Raw genomic sequence first — 17,547 nt, 5'->3', positions numbered from 1 at the left:
AGGTTCACACTGAGCACATGTGACAGACGTGAAAGATTCTGGAGATGCCGTGGTGAACTTTATGCTGCAACATCATCCAGCATGACTGGTTTGGCAGTGGGTCAGCGATGGTCTGGGGAGGCACTTCTTTGGAAGGTCACGCAGAACTCATGTGCCCTGAGTGTGTAGGCAGTTTCTGGATGACGAAGGCATTGAAGTATTTAACTGGTCCTCAGGTTGAATCCAATTGAAAACCATGGGGACGTTATGTATTGGTGTATCCAACACCGCCAAGTAGCACAACAGACTGTTGAGGAGCCCATTGATGCCCTGATCCAAGTCTGGGAGGAGATCCCCCAGGACACTGTCCGCCGTTTCATCAGTAGCATGCACTGACATTGCCAGGAGTGCATACAGGCACGTGTTAGCCATACATACTGCTGAGTCACATTATGAGTTGCCGTGATGAAAGTCACGCAGGTTGGATCAGCCTGTGATTTCAGTTTTTTTACTTAGATTTTGGCAATGAAAATCCAATAGTCTCTCTTTAGCACCATGGGACCATGCGTCATCTATACTGATTAAAGTGTAGTTTTTTGTATATTAATGTCTAAATATAAAAACTTGCTGCTTTCAAGAGTTTGGATTTTTTTTAATGTAAGTTGACTTTGCAGTAAAAGATTGAGATGTTTAACAGAAAATCCAGGTGATGAGGATATGTTGACTGCCTTTGGTGTGAGAGACCTGGGTTCAATTCCCCACTGTGACACATCCACCAATGTATCCCTGAGCAAGACACTTAACTCCTAGTTGCTCCAGAAGGCATGTGACCTCTGACATTTATAGCAATTGTTGGATAAAAGCGTCAGCTAAATGAATAAATGAATGATGTAATGTAACTTTTGGGCTGCTAAGTATAATCCCTTGGAGCTGCAAAAATGAATAAAAGTGTCTCCACATTTAGGCATAAGGATTTGACTTCCAGCACAACATTTCCGAAACATGAAGCAGTTTTTGTGAAAAACGGGAATTAGAGTGTACAGCCATGCTAGATACTCTGCGAGGCTGAACTCAGGCACAGTGTGTTACATAGGAAAGGAAACAGGTTTATTTACAACTTCACAAACGTGAGGTTTCTTGATTGCAGACTTGGGAAAAGGCAGGCAGGTGGTGTGAACTGTTTAGGTGGCTAAAAAAAGAGGCAAGACGCTGCAGGAGGCAGACTAAGAAATCTCACGGGGGAAAAAACCTGAGGCACAAGCAAAAATAGAGTCAGGCAAAATGAGTAAAACACTGGACGAGACTCAGAAGTTGGCTGTAGCGTGAAAACCACAAAGGTGAATGGCCGAATGAAGAGCCAAATATTATGCAGGTCTTCGTTACTGCATCACAGGTGTGCATGTTTTTGAACAGCCAGGGAGAGAGACCGTCACGCCATGCCCAGACAACACGCACACAGAAAGAGAAGACAGACAGGGGAAAGACAGGAAACAAAATAGGGGGAAACAGCAGAAACACTAACCGACCTAAATGCCAACATGAGATCATTAACATGCTCACACTGAGAATGTTAACATGCTAATGTTTTTAGCCGTAAAATTCCCTTCCAAGTCTTACTTACTTTACTTTAGCATGTTGGCATGCTAACATTTGCCAATTAACTAATGAGCTCAATAAAAAGTTCTCGTCTACAAAAACAACACATTTTGTAGTGTCAGCAGTGATGTTAGGGGACCTTGAAATAATGAGATGTTTGTCAACGCTGCGTCATCACAAAGCTGTACCATGACAGAAATAAAGAAAAACATCTTGCTAAAGTGAAGCAGTCCACTGAGAGACGGTCAAGGGGACACGATGGTCAGGCATGAATGAGAGAACTCAATTTTGTTCAAAGATTCATAGTCACTGACTATGTAGTTCACAAGTGATCGCACAATCATTCAAATGCACTTTAGTATGAAATCAGAAAATGAATGTGTCGCGGTAGATGTCACTAGTGTGGCTAATTTTCTATATCAACACATCACATTAATAAAAAAAAAAACATTCAAGTTGATGAACAATCTCCTGCATTTTTTTATCTGCAGGATCTGTTGTAATGATGTTTCAGTTTCCCTTTTAGGTCATATCATTGAGTTTTACTGTAACATTCTGCAATAGTCTGTAGAGTTTGGCCAATGCTGAATGTTTTTAAAGCCTAAAACCGAAATCTCTGAAATTTATTTATTTATTGTCAAAGATACTGCAAATAAAGAAATCAAATACATCAAACATATATACATAGATAAATAAATGTGATTTATTGGTGGCTCTAATTGTTTTTCAGATTAATCTAAAAATATGAATCTATGCATGTGTTGATGTGTAGGTTTTATAAACTGTAATGCAAACTAAAAAATTTGGTAAACTGACCGGACGAATTTGTTTTTCAGCTTAATCCTTTTAACACCAGTATCGTCTTCTGCTTTCTTGTCTTTCATAATGTGTGTTTACAGCAGCGTCCTGATTGTCACGTTGCAAAGAGAAGTAGGCCTAATTGTTTGGGAGTTTAAGGACTCTCATCTAGATCAATTAGAGGAAATCAACTGTATGTCTGTTCACATGAGATGCTCTTCAGTCTGACCTATTACTTACAGCCCTGACTGCCGCTGTGAGGTGAGCAAGAGAGCAGGGGACAAAATTTGTGGTTACAATGCTAACAGGACAGAGGGCTCCATGAAGTGGCAGAGGTCCAGTAGTATAGGAGCTGGCTGCATGGCTGTTGTGTGTGTATATGGTAGGGAAGCACTCACTGAGCTGAGGTGAAGCGAACCTTGTAGCTCATGTGGGAGAAATGTTCATGCCAAGCCACACTGGCAAAAATAACGTACTACAGAAACAAACCTGTGAGTGGTGGGTGTTAATCGCTGTTCTGAAACACAAACACACATTGAAACTGAATGCGAGAACATTGTCGTATTCTTATCCTAAACCTCGTACTTTCCCACATGAGGAACTCTTGTATGAATATTCACCAAACTCTCTTAACTGCCCAGACTTCTCATAAATTGCTGGTTTCAGCCGGATGAATGCCACCTGTTCTAGCAATAAGATAAGATCCCACACCGGGGAAATTCACTTGTTCCGGCAGCAAATTGCTGATTCAAATCATTGCTCAGTTGGAAAAATCATATTGACTAACAATGTAGTTTGTACATTTTTTCTGTAATTACTGTTTAAAATGCACTAGTATGTACATCAGTAAGTGAACACAACACCGTTCAAATGACCGTCACTTCCGTGCTGATTCTCAGGTCAGTACAAAACTATCCCTCTGCAAGCACAATTTGTAAGGTTAATAGCTCAGGAGCTGTCTAATTGCAACAGAGCTATCACTTCCTGATTGTTTATGTGGGTTTTGGTGGTCTTTCATTAAGTTTTAAACCAGGCAGTAGCGTACTGTGTATCACGACTGAATGGCTAACAGAGCTTTCAGACACCCAGTGAAAGGAGCTCAGCTGCTGAAAGCTACATTCAGTGACAACAGTGAATATCAGTGTTAAAGATTCATCCATACACACACCTCTGATTCAAGTCATATCATCCCTCTTATAGAGAAATACAGACAAATCTGTGCATGACCAGTACGATAACATTTGTGAATGTTACAAATTTTCTTAAATCACTTATACTTCCTGTGTGAGGCCCATTGTGTTCACCGACTCCTCTTTCCTCGAACAGTCACACTCATTTATCCCTGGAGCTAATCTTAGATGTTTACTAATTAAAATGTGTCACAGTAGTATTTCCCACCTCACCTCTGTCACATGACATGGCTGTTGTCACATGACATATAAAACAGGCTGTTTAAAAGTTAATCACAGAGAAATAAATTTAGGCTAGCATTGTTTGCACATAGGGGTGCATCGTTATGCCTGAAATTATTATTTAGATTATCAATACATTTCTTGAGCATTTTCAGGCCAGTCATTTTAATTTTTTGCCACATTTCACAGGAAAATTTGTTTTCACTCTGATTAATGTTCCTATGCATCCAAACGTTGTTGTTGAACAGCTCAGAAAATGCTTCTGGTATGAATGGGGAAAAAAATGCTAATGAGCTGCTGATTTTGCACCATAGTTCCTCCAGCAGTTAAACCACAGAGAGTTTGTGCTGTAAGTTGTATTTTTGAAGTCTTGTTTTTGTTTTAATGCACATTTTTGTATTATGGATTTGAATGAACCAGTTTTCACCCTATTTAGCATTAGTAAACAAAAATAAAAACAGTTTTTTTTAATGTAGAATCAGTATCAATGAGCCCTAATAATTTTGAACTGCCTGAAAACTGCTTTTACTTTCACATTGTGTGACTTGTGTACTTAATAAACCCACAGTATAAATGTCATCACTTACTTTAAATGAAAGCATCACTTTTGCATGTTTAATTAAATGTAAAAAGCCAAAACCCCTGCAGCGAGGTGAAAACTAGTAACTTGATACTTCCAGTGAGGACAGACCCACCAATCTACAGCTCAAGTGGGACAGACTGAAATAGATCCCATTATCGGTGTCAGCTGTAATTTTCGCCTGCATGCATGTTGTGTTTATAAGCCTTTAATATGGTTTCATGTGGCAGTAATCTTAAACTGTCATACTGGAGGAAGGTTCCTGAGAGCTGTCCTGTCCCAGCGTTATCTGGGTGAACTGCTAAAACAAGCACAGAACTGTTTATTTTGGTTAAATCTAGGTCACATGGTACAGTATTTGCTGTGGAGCTGACTGGTTGTAAACTGGTGATTTCTGCAAATTATTTAGATTATCACTATTTTTCTTGAGCAAGGCCAATCATTTTTCAGTTTTTACCGATTTCTCAGACAGGAAGGATATCAGCTTATAGATGACAGAAAGAAAGCATTATTTTAAAAGTACTTTTCTTATATGTGGGTTTATGAGTTCAGCTGTTAATAATCCACCTTGCAGCAGCTTTTAGGTCTCTTACATAAAGTGCGGTAGCATCATTGGCTTTGTCAGCATTATATTAAGATTTTAAAGATTTCGGTTCTGGATGATTTGGCAACACTCACGTTGTGGGTAACAGTGAAATACTATTGCAAACACTTGTGAGCAGCTGCTTTGTCAGAAATTCATCAGAAGAGCAACTGGTCAATCATTTCAAGTTGTTTCTCTACACACACAGCAGGACAGAGTGAAGTTGAATACCTTGCCGAAGAGTTGGAGATGTGCAACTACTGTGTCGCCTGCAGCTCTTCATCTAACAGCTCACTGTGGTTGCTCCCTCTCGTTCTGTTTCTCTCTGTTATATATTTCAAACTGATCAGCTGGTCAAAAATTACATTTGTGTTAAACAATAGCAGTCAATCCTAATGTCAGTGACAAACAAGGTGAGTTTCCTGTGACTCCTTCACAATAAAGCTGCCCTGTGTTTCACCAGATGAATGCTTTTAATGTGAGTGAGCAGCAGTAGGAAATGCTTTGTTGGCGTCAGCTCTGATACAACATTAGAAATGAACACTGAGGCTGATGTCAATGAGATAAAATTGCAAATGGTAACAATAGACTACATGCATGCATCGTTTCCTGCTTGTGTATCCTTTGTGCTTATTTGTGAATCCTAGGCTGCAATGGCCGACTCCACCACCAACAATAAAAACTACTACAGACACATTCAGAACTGCATGACAGACGTAGGCACAAACAGTAGTATTATCACCAGAATACATTTTTACTACCCATTAGACATGACGTGCATGAATAGGATTGTAATTATAAGAGAAGACAAGAGAAGAGAATACAATATTGGATCTGGGGGTTGATACATTTGTTGTTGGATTTTGTTAAAACCTGCGGATGTTGAAGCTTGAACAAGAGGTTTACAGGCAAGCTTCCTGTTTCTAGCCATGTTTGACCGCTGCTGAGTTACCTCTCAAAGCGCAGCTTTGACTGTTTATGGTTATCTTAGTATGTTGTATCAGTCAGCTTGGACTGCAACAAACACACTTTTAACTGCACTTTTAATTCACAGAGGTTGCCTTTTGGTTGAATCAATGCGATGCTTACACACACACACACACACACACACTCACAGAAAGCTTGTTCTGTGTGGAGGTGTTTACTATCACAGCACAGAAGGAGAGCTGACAGTGATAAATTGGAGTCTGTTTGTGGCTTCATCAGCTGCTTGCAGCTAGTTAACCTCAGATGGCTCTCGCTGTGTCTGTGTCTGTGTCTGTGTTTGTGTGTGTGTAACCTTAGTTAACAGACTGCATGTAATTTGCTACAAACACCTCAGGTTTTGTGAGGCTAGTGAGAGCACACACACACACACACACACACACACACACACAAATACATTGTCCTCATGGGACTTCATTAGGAGTCTCAAAGGTAACTATTAGCACTAGGTTAACAAAGGGACGAGAGCAACACCAGCTGTGGTACAGTGTATTCTACACATGTGCAGATGTACCCTCTACACACGCACACTAATGCAGAACTGTTATTAATGTTCCAACTACTTGCTGAATCTTCAGGTGTTGTATGGTAGTAAACGGAGCGCTCTATGCGCAATAGAAGAGCCGACCTCAGCATTCAGACTGACAGAGGAGCAAAGGCATCACGGCATCACAACGAATTAGATCAGTTCTGTCAGGAACACTCACACCCTGTACACCAACTGGAGTTGACAACGTGCTGTGACTTAGGAGTATATATTTCTGCTTCGGGCATGCTCCAGCATGAATACATAAACGTGAAAAATAACATTCAGGGAGCGTTGTAAATAATCCTCCAGGGGGGGATTAATGTAGAAGTACACACAACACAGAGCAAAAAAACACCCCAGTAGAGCTGAAGCAGGCGGAGGCTGAGGTCTCGGTCAGGCTCCAGCTTGGTAACACTGTGAGTAACACTTTCAACCTGAATGGCCCTGACATACATATTATCTGATTTACACTGTACATTTACAAACCATGGGGAACTACTGTTAAAGGTGCACCTTACTGAAATGTTTACTGATATCCGGTCATTTTCCTGGTCATTGTGGCTGCTAGACATAAAATACCACCAGGTTTTGTTTTGTTTCCAGCAGAGTTTGTACCTGAAATGCTTGGAATCTGAAACACATTGCTCAAACACCTGCACACTAAACAGTTTCCTGTGTGTCTGTCTATCTTTTTTCACATTGGAGCTGTCATTTTAAATCCCTGTTAATGATCTTTTCATTTTATGCTTAATTGTGAAGCATTTTATAGAGTCTGTCTCGAAAAGTTATTGATCATTCTGTTGTTTCCTAATGATGATTAAGATATCACCGCTGATGAGTCGGAGCTACGAATAGCCGCAGACCTGCATAATGGTCGGAGAAAATGACAGCTGCTCTGACAGTTGCTGCTTTTTCTTTGACATTTTGTTCACTGACTGCCCGGTTTCACAATGATTTTATAAAACAAATCCATTCATTCATCCCTTACATCTCTTCCTAGATACACCCTGATTTACCAGACTACTAATGGGCATACATGTCACCACTGTTGTTACTGCTACGTCTGAGCAGACAGATGTGGTCGGCTTACTGTCAGCAGACACAAGAAGTCCACGTCCATGAAGAGAAACCGCAGAACAAGCCGAGACAACTGCAGATCTGTTAACATGACATGAGAAGGAAAAACAGACGCGGTGCTAATAGATGGACATGGCATGTAATCATGCACTGTCTTTGTGTTTCTCATGGTTCCTCAGAGCTGCAGTGATCCACTCTGAAACAATGTCATACCAATTAATTAATTCATTCAGAATTTATTTTTCATTCCCTGACATTGTGTGAGCTTTGTGGCTGTTGGTGCGTGTGGTGAGGGAGCCTCAGTGGAGATGATGGCGAGATGTTGCAGTTTCACCTGCCGGCTGGCCAGTAGTACCATCGGATCAGGCAGTAAGCAGGAAGTGTTTGCTCTGCTGGGGAACACTAATAAGCAGTGACACTGCCTGGTGAGGGCAGGAAGGATTAGAGGAATAAAAATAACTCTCTTACTGTGTATGTGTGTGTGCCTATGCCATCATATTTGTGATGAAATGGCTCCTGTAATACAGTTATTTTGTGTCAAAAATTCAGCAATCCAAAAGTTGAAAATTACTTCAGTTATTCCACTAAACTGATTTTAAATTATATTATTTTTTAAATGTGTTAAAGTTTTTAGTTTAGGTTTTTGGGTATGTGAATGTTTGAGTGCATATTAAAAATGACATCCATCATCAGTATAGCCACTTTTACAGTATTTATTCCGTGAAGTCCGCAACCTGGGCGTCATCCTGTACTCCACCCTCTCATTCCAGTCTCACATCAAAAACATCACCAAATCTGCCTTCTATCATCTTATCCACTCTTTCATCACCACCGGTCTCGATTACAGCAATGGTTTCCTGTTCAGTCTGCCCTGCGAGGTCCTCAACAGGCTCAGAACTCAAAACCCTTGCAGCACATCACCCCCACCCTTATGCAGCTTCACTTGCTGCCAGTCAGGTGCTGCGTCACATACAAAATCCTCCTCCTCTCTTATAAATCCCTCCACGGACTTGCACCCTGATACCTTACAGATCTCCTGCACCTATACATCCAATCACGGTCCCTGTGGTCTGAAATGATGTGCTTGTGTTAAGAGAATACATTTTCTTTGTTTGCAGTGGCGGTTTACTTTACAACCTTATTATCAGGAATGGCCGAGTGCAGTAATAGAGGAACAGAGGTGTGAATCCAAGTTGCAGACACTGATGAGGAGTTTGCAGTGCAAATTAAGATTTATTTCAAACAAGCTAAACAAGCTTACATGAACACAAGGTGAGGGTCCAAACAAAAGGGGCAATCCAAGAAACAGAGTAATCCAAACAGGGAACAAATCCAAAATGCAGAAAAGTCTGTTAGTCAAGGAATAATCTATGAAGCAAAGAACAGGCAGGAACACTCAGCATAAGACGATGACAATATATACACACAAGCAGGCAGGGCAATTAACACAGGTGAGACACATAAGCAATCAAGCAGACAGGAAACAAAGCTAGACAAAAGACACATGGACATGTGAAACCAAATACAACAGAGAACAAGGAGGCAATGATCAACTATCCATCCATCGTCAACCGCTTATCCTGCGTACAGGGTCGCGGAGGGGCTGGAGCCTATCCCAGCTGACATCGGGCGCAAGGCGGGGTACACCCTGGACAGGTCCCCAGTCCATCGCAGGGCCACACATAGACGAACAACCACTCACGCTCAGGACAATTTAGGGTAACCAATCAACCTAGCCTAGTCTTTGGATGGTGGGAGGAAGCTGGAGAGAACCCACGCAGACACGGGGAGAACATGCAAACTCCACACAGAAAGGCGGGCAACTGGGGTTCTTGCTGTGAGGCGACAGTGCTAACCACCGCACCACCGTGCCGCCCGTTATGATCAACTAACCAAACCTAAACAAAAACACAGAAGCAAACAGTAAACAGAAATGGACATAATCAAAATAACAGAAAAATGCCACACAAAAACCCAAGAGCATGACACTTATTTATTTTGAGTTATAAATTCAGTGACATAATATATTTGCAAAATGAGGCAGCCCTCTCAGTTATGTGACATATTGGTCAAGGAATTAATGTACTTGCTTTTTTAAATAAAAAGTGCATTCTTTGTATTTTCATTCAAGCGCTACGTGGTTCAAGTACTTTGTGTCTATCTATAACTCTCCACTCTCTCACTCTCTCAGATTATCTGTGCAGCCCGAACGAGAACATTTACAACATTGACTTCACCAGGTTCAAGATCAGAGACATGGAAACCGGCACAGTGCTGTTTGAAATCACCAAACCTCCATCCACAGGCGAGTCACTGAACTACTCTATTTGTTTCACTTAACCTTTATGTACAGTGAAAATAGTTAATACAGTTAATAGTTTTATAAAACAGCTTTGTAGGCTGCACACATCCACTGAAAACTCATGTGAAACCATGTGTAAAACACACACCAATGATTAAAGTAATTCATTGTCAAGTCTATAAAATCACACATCATTTTGCATTTCTAAGCATTATATAGGCCTAAACATTTAATTAATGGTCTATAACACAATGTAGTAAGAAGCCGATATAAAGACGTACATGCCGGTAGTTCACCGTTATTGTAGTTTGGTACGTCACTTTGGCTGAGTTGCCTATTACCATCATCGTCAACAGTTGGTGCGACAGATGCGACACATTATCTCGTTTTTATCATTTCTTCAGTATCAAAGCAAACCAGTGATAGTTGTCTGTACATCTGTGGGTTGAATGACAATCAGGAACTGCTAATGGCTAATTCAGCATACTTTTAATGCTGCTAATTGTCCCAAACATTAATAAATGTAGGGAAAAAATATAGGCTTGTAGCAAGAGGCCTACAAGATCTGTTTCATGCCTCAACAGTGTTCAGTTTAGTTAGTTACATAAATCTGTGATTATTCTCGACCAAACTGCATAATGCATAATTTTCTCCTTCTTGGTAGTAGACATGAACTGGAATATAAAATACTCTGGTTTTCTGGGTTGTTTGATATTGTTTTTGTTGTTACATGTTAGTTTTAAGTCAACCACAGAATGGGAAATTTCCATGTCTACAAATATGCTTCATTTTATTCTGTTCCATTTCATACAAACTGATCCTCGACTTAGACAAAGCAGGAGAGAGGAGGGACATTGACCCAAACGCCGGCAGATTTGTCCGTTACCAGTTCACTCCCGCTTTTCTCCGACTGCGGCAAGTTGGAGCCACGTAAGTGAGACATGTGTGAATCTTTATTTACAAGGAAGCAATTACCAGACTGGTTACTGTGTCCTCTGTTTCACTCTCTCTCTCTTTTATTTCTCACTCACCTTTTCTGTCTGTCTGTCTGGCTGGCTGGCTGGCTTCGTCTTTGCAGTGTGGAGTTCACGGTCGGAGACATGCCGATAGAAAACTTCAGGATGATCGAGAGACATTATTTCAGAGAGAAGTTGCTTAAGAGTTTTGACTTTGAGTTCGGCTTCTGCATGCCCAGCAGCAAGAACACCTGTGAACACATCTATGAATTCCCACCTCTGTCAGAGGACAGCAGTAAGTCTACACACACACAAACACACACACAAAAACAATTTGGAGGTCCTCTGGGCCAGGCAACATGATTATAAACTCATAATGCTGTGTTCAGCCCTGTCTCCTAGAAATAACTTTTATATACCGCTGATTTGCTACAGTAAATACTTGCAATTATTTTCTCACTTTATCAATTAATGATTTAGTCTAAAAAATGACAAATAAAAAAATTATTAGATGAAATGTTAAGGGAGTAATTACAACTCACACTGTGGAGGACATGAATGTGTGTACCTGATTTCATTGCAAACCATCCTAAATTTGCTAAGACATTTCACTTGTATGAAAAAATGTCAACCTCATGGTGGCACTAGATCCTCTGGGGATCATGAATGTCTGGACAAAAGTTTATGGAAATCCGACCAATGGTTGTTATGGTATTTCTGTCTGGACCAGCATAGTGGACCAGCAGACTAACAATGCCATCCTCACAGCCATGCCACTAGCAAAGCTCAAAAAAACATGTGTGTGTTATTCTTTCTTGTCCCTTTTATCATCTTGGGGCCCCATTAGATTTATCTTGGGGCCTCCAGGTTGGGAACCAGTGCTCTAACAGTAATGATGTTTTTGTGTCTGCTCACAGTCAGAGAGATGGTCCTGCACCCGTATGAGACACAGTCCGACAGCTTCTACTTTGTGGACAATAAGCTGGTGATGCACAACAAGGCGGACTACTCGTACAACGGTGGGACGTAGAGACGACACACCGACACGAGAGCCAGGTGGATGTAGGGACTGACCTGACGGACGATCAGCGTACACTGGTGGGGTTAATATCCTGTCAATCCAGTAGTCTCCCGCTCTCTCTCTCTGTTTCTTTCTCTCTTTCTGTATGTCTATCTCCCACTGAGCGAATGCCACCCAGAAAACGGCCGTACAGATATGTTGGGTGCAATCTGTGTGTGTGTGTGTGTGTGTGTGTGTGTGTGTGTGTGTGTGTGTATGTGTGTGTGTGTGTGTGTGTGTAAGCATGTTTAAGTTTGTCAAAACTTTAAAAAGAGCCACATGGACACATGCAGTTGCAACAAAGTGTGTTTGTAAGATGATAAACCAGCAAGTAAGCAACTTTTTAGGAAATATCAGATTACGCGTGTGTTCTCTTGCTTTTTGGAGTGTGTGTGTGTGTGTGTGTGTGTGTGTGTGTGTTTCTGTATTTTGTATGATTGTTTGTGTGTGTCTGTAAGTATGTCAGTTTGAAGCATGAATACTGGTCTGGTAAAAATAAATAAGAATTTAAATGTCAATAATGTGGTCATCTGGTGGTCAAATAGATTTCCAAAACCTATTAGCACATGTTTAACGCAATAGGCCGTAGTTAGTCATTTTGAATTTATCAGACCTATTTCCTGTTTCCTTATCCCTTTGTTCCTTATTTATTTCTGGAGTTATGTGACCTGTGTTAATTGCAGGACATATGTGTTTATTGTCTTTGCTCAAAGCACAACATAGCGAGCCAACAATAGGAACCTTGTAAAGGTGATCTGATCTGATATGACCATGAACGTACTTCTTCATCTGTGTACAAGCTGTACTTTTCCAGTCTTGTGTTACTTTGTTTAGGTGATAAAAACAGTTGTTAAAAACTTTAAGTTGTACTTACCGTATGTGTCCAAGCAAAGGTTTTGCTGTTTGGAAACTCTTCATAAGAGAAGAAAAGGAAAACTTGGCTTTGTAAATGTTTATATTTTTCAGTCAGAGATTGGGGAATGTAGCAGTAAAGTCATTTTAAAGACCAAATCACCCTTAAATCTCATATGTTTCCTTGTTTGTGTGTAATCTAATGTTTCTGTGGCAGTCCTTATAATGTCCATCTCTTATGTCCATTTTCTCATTCTTTGTGTTGTTTCTCTGTTACCTGATTTCTGCCTGATCAGACATTTCATTGTTTTCACTCTGACACATTCCAGTGAGTTAGGACCTTAGTTGTTGATCTCTTGTTATTTGAGGGCATTTATTACACAGATCACACAGATCAATCAGTAACTGAACTGACTTGGGATGCCCCTAAACTGTAACATGCACACTTAGCTCTGTGTGTGTGTGTGTGTGTGTGTGTGTGTGTGTGTGTGTGTGTGTGTGTGTGTGTGTGTGTGTGCTGAAACACAACCTGACTCAAAAAGTATCCAAGTCGTTCTTTTTCCCCAGCATATCTGCACATAGTTTGCTCTCTCAAAAGCTACGTTCAGTCTGCAGGCCTTAATGCCCAATTCCGATATTTTGTGTTTGACAGTTCACATTGTTGTTTAAATGTGGCCCATATCAGACTCCAGTGTGAACTGTCCGCGGCCTAAAACATGCAGGACTAGTGTGCCTCCAGGAGAGTGTTAAGAAACACTGCAGTAGGCAATCCAAAAGTTTCAATCGTCTGAAAAATGCCATCAAAGACTATTGCTCAAGGAGAGACCGCAATTCCACCCTTAATGGTAATATTAAAGTGTTATTATTTGGCGCACTTCTTGTCGCCGGCACACAGTAAGCCTAGCCTATTATCATTTGTTGTGCTGTACTAGGCTAATTGGAGGATGTATCAAAAAACCAATAATACTAAACAAATAAGCTGCAGTCAATACAGAGTAATACAGTAGACTACAAAACAACTAAGTTCATTTTCGCGGGTCGCAGTCTCAACCTGTTCGGTCAAAACTGTGCGCACGATAGGCCTAGTGGCTGATGGTGGAGAAGTGCAGCCATCCTGTAAGTCATTCGATGCGCAGCGTAGTTCATTAGGAAATTGTGTTCATTTAAGTCTGTTTATCTTGTTTAATGTAAATAATAGTATGTACTAATTACAATGAAAAAAACATTATTTGTGATTCAATATAATGGTTGTTGATAAATGAATTAGGGACCCCCACAGATGCATGACTTTACTTCTTCCATGGGGGCTCAGACCATCCTTATGGGAGCTGCGCTCCCACCTAACTCGAACCCTGCGAGCAACAGTAGGTTAGCTCTAGTTAGCTCATGGGAGACTCCCGTTTTTCATTGTCCTCTCACTGGTCACATGTGAATTAAAGTGTTCACACCTTCATTACGGTTTCTGGCGCTGGACAACGCATCTGCGCATCTGCACCGCGGCTCCGTCTACAGCAGGACTGTGGGCCTTTCTCATTTCCCAAATTTGTCCCTCCTCGACTCCTTGTGGCTCGTCTCTCCCTCCCGAGATGCGAGCTCGAGGAGTCGAGGAAACAGGCATTATGAAATGAGATATAGCCTAGGCTACTTTCCTCGAAGCCGTCATTTTAAAAGCGACCTCAATTAAAGATGACATATTGCACAGCTGCATTATCTGCCCACTGTTTGAGCCGCTGTGATCTCTGTCAGATGAGCAGACCAGCTTTTACATTAAATTTACATTTATTAATTTAGCTGACGCTTTTATCCAAAGCTTTTGGCACTAAAGGCTACAGATCATATATCTTCGCAATCCAGAAACATGTCTGTCAACATTTTAATACGCAGAAACATTTTGAAGTTCCAATAAACTTAATAGAATCTGTTGAAACAGTCACAGATTAGACTACAGCAGCCTAATCATTCACTACACAGAAATACAGTAGGCTAACGTCTTTTTTTGTGGTGCGGCTTTTGTCTGTAAACAGGAGATAATTTCAGCCCTCAGCTTGATGAGGAGAGCGTCCATCATCAGTCCATGAAATGACAAGTAAAATGTATCTCGTATAATCCCAAATAAAACTGTCATCAGGACTCTACTGTTGGAATGACCTGTGCAGACTACATATTGGGCGCTATTATTATTATACCATGAAACACAGCAGATCAGTGTTGAATGCTCTGGTTCATATTATAGCCTAATAATTTGACGTCAGCAGCTGTTTGCACTGTTTTCACTGTAGCTTTCCAGGTGATTTCTCTATTGTGTTGTATTGATGAAAGAGTGTTTTCCTTAAGAATTTACTTTGATGATTAGAGAGGCTGCTGTCAGTAATTTAAATGTTTCCATCCCTGAAACCATGAATTAACATTCGATCCTGTCACCGTGTTGGGAGATTTTTAATTATTAATTTATGTTGCTGTGGCTCCTGCATAAATGCGCACAGCGTCCCTGGAGAGGCGCTTCACCCAGCCACTATCCAGTGTTCATTTTTACAGCCCTGCTTCCCATCTGCATATCACATTCAACAATAACAACATCAGTGATATCACAGTGAAATGACATTAAGGAATGCAGTTAGAACAACTTTATGAGGCGTTACACAAACTGTGAAGGACAGAGTTTGATCGCGCATTTGATCAATTTAAATAACTAAACTAATACAACTTATGAATACAACAGAACAGACTCAGGTCGCATTTAAAGGTCCGATCTGTAACTGGAAAAGATCAGATTCTATGTGACTTGGCCTCATAAAAAGATCAGATCTGAGTCACACATGGGCAAAAAAATCAGATTTGGGTCACTTTGGCCTGCAGTCTGAACGTATCAGTTTAGTTTCTGCGTTTGGTGACTTTAGTGGTTCTACTTGCAGCGAACTCATGCCATCTGATACATCAAGTGTGTGTGAAAAAATGCTGCATATAGCCTACTTGTAGAGTGGGGTCTGTGAAGAACTGCAGCCAGCTGAAAAGGAAATTACTTGGACTTGTGTGTTCACATCAATACAAGAAGAGTTTGTTTTTTGGGCCTGCATAAGTTGCTGATTGTGAGTTACAGGGAATAAGGGTGAGAGACAAAGTGGCAAAAGTGCTAAATGTAGTGAAATGAACAGGAGGGGACTTGATATGTCAAAAATGTAACAGATATCTAGAACAGATGTATTTATGACTGACTGTAACTCATGTACAAATCATTTTGAACTGATGTAAAATTTTTGACAATTCAAATGTTGATGCGAATGAACAAAAGTGAAATAAAAAATAAAATAATTTTTGAAATATCACAGTGTCTCAGTTGGTAATACTGTGCAAGAAAGAGAGAGTACACTTTGTTCACAGGATGAGGCTTTATTGTTAGAATACAAACTGTTGTAATGTGGAAAAAAACACATTACTCATGCACATTACTTGCCGGGACGTTCTGTCTCTCTTCTACATTTTCAGTTTATTACTTATGACAGTAATAACCATGAGATACTGAACTTGACTATGATCCTATCCTGTTGGCAGCCTTTTATCTCAAAGTTATCCTTCAACTAACCTTTTTATCTGTACTCACTGTACACAATAATAGTAACACCTTCCTGCTATTGATTTGTGTACTTTGCCTTCCTGATGATATAGGACATTTTTCAGTGTCACCTGCACTTTGTGTACACATTCCCTCTAATTTTGCTAAATGCAGTGGATTTGTTAAAGGAATAGATTCACATTTTAGGAAATACGCTCGCTTTCTTGATGAGAGTTAGACAGGAAGATTGATACCACTGATGTCAGTCCAATCAGTGTGAAATATGTGTTAAGCGATGGTTAGCTTAGCATAAAGACTGGAAACAGGGGAACACAGCTGGCCTGGTTCTGTCTGAAGGTAAAAAGATTTGCCTACCAGCACTCCTAATGCTCACTAATTAAAAAGTTGTATCTTTTTTGTTTAAACAAAAACCCAGGTGTAAAAAGTCAAGTTTTGTTTTTAGAGAGGGTTATGTGCTGGACTATTTCTTGGCAAGGCAACAACAAGAATCCAGGAAGTCACTGCACCTGACCAAGAAATAATCTGTGACATAAAATTTTTATATGTCTGTTGTTGTACAGATTAAACAAACAAGATTTAAACTGTTAATTAGTGAGCTTTAGAGCTGCTGATAGCTGCATTTGTTTTTTTTTTTAACCTAAGGAAAGAGCTCGGCTAGGTTTTTCCCCTTGTTTCCAGTCTTTACGCTAAGCAAAAAGCATATTTTCCCAACATGTCAAATTATATCACAGTAATAAGTTAAATTAACTGACACAATTAATTCAGCTCATTTACACATTATCTGTAAACAACATCACTCAGAATAATCACATTATTTAAAATAATCTCTCAAACATATAGTGCACCTTTACATCATTTGTGAGTGATGCATAGATAAATAAGATTACATCACATTCAGGGAAATGTGTGCAAAGAAATGACCTCAGTTCTTTCTAATGAACACATTTTTGTTTTGTTCCGTCACTGGAATGACACAAGGAAGTACTAAACACTAACAGGGGAGAGTCTGTCTATCATAGAGCAAATAGTCTGATAGCGCTACAAGTTCATACAGTGTTTGTTTACAATAAAACATTGATTCAGAGTGTGTGGTAGTGCATCAATACTTTACTTTTATTTTATTTACCACATTTACTGTAACCAACCTTTTATTTACTCCCCTTGAACTATAATAATCAAAGCTTCTGCAACTTAAACACTTCTTTACTTTAAAAGCCCCGAAACCTTTTTTCTCAATCAGCTTCTTATTAGTGATAAAAGGTAGATTT

The 17,547-nt window shown here is 40.1% G+C and overlaps 1 protein-coding gene across 2 annotated transcripts in view; it reads left to right on the top strand.

Moving 5' to 3' along the window:
* Positions 1-16,031, top strand: part of unc119b (unc-119 homolog b (C. elegans)) — a 24,452-nt gene extending 8,421 nt beyond the window's left edge. The window contains exons 2-5 of one of the 2 annotated variants that reach the window (XM_046040333.1): positions 9,730-9,843; positions 10,680-10,770; positions 10,919-11,091; positions 11,714-16,031. In XM_046040333.1, the coding sequence (XP_045896289.1) occupies positions 9,730-9,843; positions 10,680-10,770; positions 10,919-11,091; positions 11,714-11,826 (491 nt within the window). In that variant the 3' untranslated portion in view covers positions 11,827-16,031. Of the gene's footprint in view, positions 1-9,729; positions 9,844-10,670; positions 10,771-10,918; positions 11,092-11,713 lie in introns of both variants that reach the window. The other variant, XM_046040332.1, reaches the window with a different exon arrangement.
* Positions 16,032-17,547: the final 1,516 nt, after the last annotated feature.

This window comes from Micropterus dolomieu, linkage group LG23 (assembly GCF_021292245.1).
Source record: "Micropterus dolomieu isolate WLL.071019.BEF.003 ecotype Adirondacks linkage group LG23, ASM2129224v1, whole genome shotgun sequence".
Lineage (NCBI taxonomy): Eukaryota > Metazoa > Chordata > Actinopteri > Centrarchiformes > Centrarchidae > Micropterus > Micropterus dolomieu.
This window is presented reverse-complemented; position numbering and strand designations above follow the sequence as displayed.